General features: G+C 54.7%; 1 protein-coding gene across 1 annotated transcript in view; it reads left to right on the forward strand.

Annotated features, from left to right (window-relative positions):
* The first annotated feature begins 340 nt into the window (after positions 1-340).
* Positions 341-4,291, forward strand: part of nhsa (Nance-Horan syndrome a (congenital cataracts and dental anomalies)) — a 61,854-nt gene continuing 57,903 nt past the window's right edge. The window contains 3 exon segments of the mRNA XM_035521287.1: positions 341-632; positions 634-657; positions 659-761. Coding sequence (XP_035377180.1) covers positions 477-632; positions 634-657; positions 659-761 — 283 coding nt within the window. The 5' untranslated portion in view covers positions 341-476.

Consider the following 4,291-nt stretch of genomic DNA (forward strand, 5'->3'; position numbering starts at 1 on the left):
CCTCAGTCTGGAGGTCTGTCCACCACCCGGATACACGACTGAACGCACGCAGCACGCGCGGTTCTGCCATTGGCTAAGGCCACGAGCGCCTCGTCTTGAATGGAAGTGGCGGCTTGAGTCCGGGTCCACGCGCTCCGGTGCTCCGTTCCGGACATTACGACGAGCTTTTAAAACCACCTCCAGTTTATACCGTGTGTGTGTGTGTGTGTGTGTGTGTGTGTGTGTGTGCGGGGGGGGGGGGGGGGGGGGGGGGGGGGGGGGGGGGGGGGGGTGGGGGGGGGGGTTAGGAGAAACGTCCCGCGGTCGGGCTGCAATCGCTCAGAGCGAGCCAGCACGAGCTCGCGCGCAGTACTTACCGGGTTGAAAGGAGCGCGAGAAGGATGGAGGGCGACCCGCAAGTGAGCTCGAGCACTACGGAATAGGGCGGAGGGAAGGAGTTTGTGAGCCAGCACAGATCTCGCGGGGTACGCTGTGCTATGCCTTTCCCAAAACGCACCGTGGAGCCTCCGCTGCTCTGCAGGCGCGCAGTCCCGCGCGGCGACGCCGCCTCGCCTTTCGACGACCTGTGCGCCGTCAGCAATGTGGCTCTCTCGCGCACCCTGCGACAGCTCTCGGACCTGGCGAAGCACGCCCAGCTCGCTCTTCCACGAGCTGGAGAAACGAGCTCGTGTCTACGAACCACAGGGTCTGGGCTCTGCGAGCCAAAATAGGCAGGCTACAGCAGAGCGCGAGCGAACTGGACCCTAAACAGGAGGCAGTGCGTAAGTAACTCCCAGCGCGTGCTTTACTTTTTTGTGTTTGTTTTCCTCCCGCGCGGGGTGGCTGTCAGCTGAAACTCAGACAGCTGATGATGATGATGATGGCGGCGGTGATGATGAAGACGGTGATGATGTACCTGCCCCTTGGGCAGAGAGGTGCTGTGACGTTACACCGACACCCTGTCGTATCGTTCACGCGTGTTTACTCTATGCGCGCAGATAGCGGAGTCCTTAAAAGGGAGTCTGCTCTCAGCGGGTGCGCACCCCCGCGACTCACTCGGGCTTTTCCCCGTAGAGTGCGGCGAGGGCGTGCGAAGTGCTCGCTGAAGTTGCGTGACAGGCCGTCGGTTTAACGGCAGCGCAGAAAAGAGGCTGTTATCGACCGCGAAGGAGACCTGTTTTAAAACCGTCTCGCACTGTCTGAAGCGTTCCGCGCGCGCGTGCATTTCCAGGTGCGCCACACTTTCCCGTAAAAGCGGCCGCGACGCGCTCCGAGCTCCGAGCGGTCGCGAGCTTTAAACGTGATGTTTGTCTCCACACCCGACCTTCACTCTGAGACACCTCGGTGAAGTCTAAGGAGCTCGTGCACGGGTGTCCTCGCGTATGTCCTCGTGGAGGGGACACGGTGGTGGGTATGCGAGCTGAGAGTTCCGCTTAAACCACGTCTGCGTGGGGGCGTAGCGGGCAGAGACGCAGCATGCGCACGTGTGGACAGGTCTTCTCTCCGTCACGCGTGATTGAGGGAGAGAGAGTGTGTGTGTGAGAAAGAGGGAGGGAGGGAGTGGTTTTCTCTAGCCTCATCCACAGTGTGGCTAGTGTGTTTATTGGGTCTGGCGCGTGTGCTGGGTCTGGTGTATGTGTGTTGGTTCTGGTGTGTGTGTGTTTTGTGTCTGGTGTGTGTGTGTGTGTTGGGTCTGGTGTGTGTATGTGTGGGGTCTGGTGTGTGTGTGTGTGTTGGTGTGTGTGTGTGTTGGGTCTGGTGTGCGTTTGTGTATGTGTTGGGTCTAGTCTGTGTGTTGGGTCTGGTGTGTGTGTGATGATCTGGTGTGTGTGTGTGTGATGGGTCTGGTGTATGTGTGTGTTGGGTCCTGGTGATGTGTGTGTTGGTCTGGTGTATGTGTGTTGGGTCTGGTGTGTATGTGTTCGGTCTGGTGTGTGTGTGTTGGTCTGGTGTGTGTGTATGTGTTGGGTCTGGTGTGTGTGTATGTGTTGGGTCTGGTGTGTGTGTGTGTTTTGTGTCTGGTGTGTATGTGTGGGGTCTGGTGTGTGTGTGTGTTTAATGTGTGTGTGTGTTGGGTCTAGTCTGTGTGTTGGGTCTGGTGTGTGTGTGATGGGTCTGGTGTGTGTGTGTGTTGGGTCTGGTGTGTGTGTGTGTTTTGTGTCTGGTGTGTATGTGTGTTGGGTCTGGTGTGTGTGTGTGATGGGTCTGGTGTGTGTGTGTGTGTGTTGGGTCTGGTGTGTGTGTGTGTTGGTTCTGGTGTGTGTGTGATGGGTCTGGTGTGTGTGTGTGTGTGTTGGGTCTGGTGTGTGTGTGTTTTGTGTCTGGTGTGTATGTGTGTTGGGTCTGGTGTGTGTGTGATGGGTCTGGTGTGTGTGTGTGTTGGGTCTGGTGTGTGTGTGTTTTGTGTCTGGTGTGTATGTGTGTTGGGTCTGGTGTGTGTGTGTGTTTTGTGTCTGGTGTGTATGTGTGTTGGGTCTGGTGTGTGTGTGATGGGTCTGGTGTGTGTGTGTGTTGGGTCTGGTGTGGTGTGTGTGTTTGGGTGTGGTTCTGGTGTGTGTGTGTTGGGTCTGGTGTGTGTGTATGTGTTGGGTCTAGTCTGTGTATGTGTTGGGTCTGGTGTGTGTGTTTTGTGTCTGGTGTGTATGTTGTGTCTGGTGTGTGTGTGTGTTGTGTCTGGTGTGTGTGTGTGTTTTGTGTCTGGTGTGTGTGTGTGTTGGGTCTGGTGTGTGTGTGTTGGGTCTGGTGTGCGTGTGTGTATGTGTTGGGTCTAGTCTGTGTGTGTGTTGTGTCTGGTGTGTGTGTTGGGTCTGATGTGTGTGTGTGTTGGGTCTGGTGTGTGTGTGTGTGTTGGGTCTGGTGTGTGTGTGTTGGGTCTGATGTGTGTGTTGGGTCTGGTGTGTGTGTGTTGGGTCTGGTGTGTGTGTGTTGGGTCTGGTGTGTGTGTGTTGGGTCTGGTGTGTGTGTATGTGTTGGGTCTGGTGTGTGTGTGTGTTTTGTGTCTGGTGTGTATGTGTGGGGTCTGGTGTGTGTGTGTGTGTGTGTTTAATGTGTGTGTGTGTTGGGTCTAGTCTGTGTGTTGGGTCTGGTGTGTGTGTGATGGGTCTGGTGTGTGTGTGTGTTGGGTCTGGTGTGTGTGTGTGTGTTTTGTGTCTGGTGTGTGTGTGTGTTGTGTCTGTGTATGTGTGTTGTGTCTGGTGTGTGTGTGTTGGGTCTGGTGTGCGTGTGTGTATGTGTTGGGTCTAGTCTGTGTGTGTGTTGGGTCTGGTGTGTGTGTGTTGGGTCTGATGTGTGTGTGTGTTGGGTCTGGTGTGTGTGTGTGTTGGGTCTGGTGTGTGTGTGTTGGGTCTGATGTGTGTGTGTGTTGGGTCTGGTGTGTGTGTGTGTTGGGTCTGGTGTGTGTGTGTTGGGTCTGGTGTGTGTGTGTGTTGAGTCTGGTGTGTGTGTGTTTTGGGTCTGGTGTGTGTGTGTGTGTATGTGTTGGGTCTGGTGTGTGTGTGTGTTTTGTGTCTGGTGTGTATGTGTGGGGTCTGGTGTGTGTGTGTGTGTGTTTAATGTGTGTGTGTGTGTTGGGTCTAGTCTGTGTGTTGGGTCTGGTGTGTGTGTGATGGGTCTGGTGTGTGTGTGTGTTGGGTCTGGTGTGTGTGTGTGTTTTGTGTCTGGTGTGTATGTGTGTTGGGTCTGGTGTGTGTGTGATGGGTCTGGTGTGTGTGTGTGTGTTGGGTCTGGTGTGTGTGTGTGTTGGTTCTGGTGTGTGTGTGATGGGTCTGGTGTGTGTGTGTGTGTTGGGTCTGGTGTGTGTGTGTTTTGTGTCTGGTGTGTATGTGTGTTGGGTCTGGTGTGTGTGTGATGGGTCTGGTGTGTGTGTGTGTTGGGTCTGGTGTGTGTGTGTTTTGTGTCTGGTGTGTATGTGTGTTGGGTCTGGTGTGTGTGTGTGTGTTTTGTGTCTGGTGTGTATGTGTGTTGGGTCTGGTGTGTGTGTGATGGGTCTGGTGTGTGTGTGTGTGTTGGGTCTGGTGTGTGTGTGTGTTGGTTCTGGTGTGTGTGTGTTGGGTCTGGTGTGTGTGTATGTGTTGGGTCTAGTCTGTGTATGTGTTGGGTCTGGTGTGTGTGTTTTGTGTCTGGTGTGTATGTTGTGTCTGGTGTGTGTGTGTGTTGTGTCTGGTGTGTGTGTGTGTTTTGTGTCTGGTGTGTGTGTGTGTGTTGTGTCTGGTGTGTGTGTGTTGTGTCTGGTGTGTGTGTGTTGGGTCTGGTGTGCGTGTGTGTATGTGTTGGGTCTAGTCTGTGTGTGTGTTGGGTCTGGTGTGTGTGTGTT

The sequence above is a fragment of the Electrophorus electricus genome, chromosome 22 (genome assembly GCF_013358815.1).
Source record: "Electrophorus electricus isolate fEleEle1 chromosome 22, fEleEle1.pri, whole genome shotgun sequence".
Lineage (NCBI taxonomy): Eukaryota > Metazoa > Chordata > Actinopteri > Gymnotiformes > Gymnotidae > Electrophorus > Electrophorus electricus.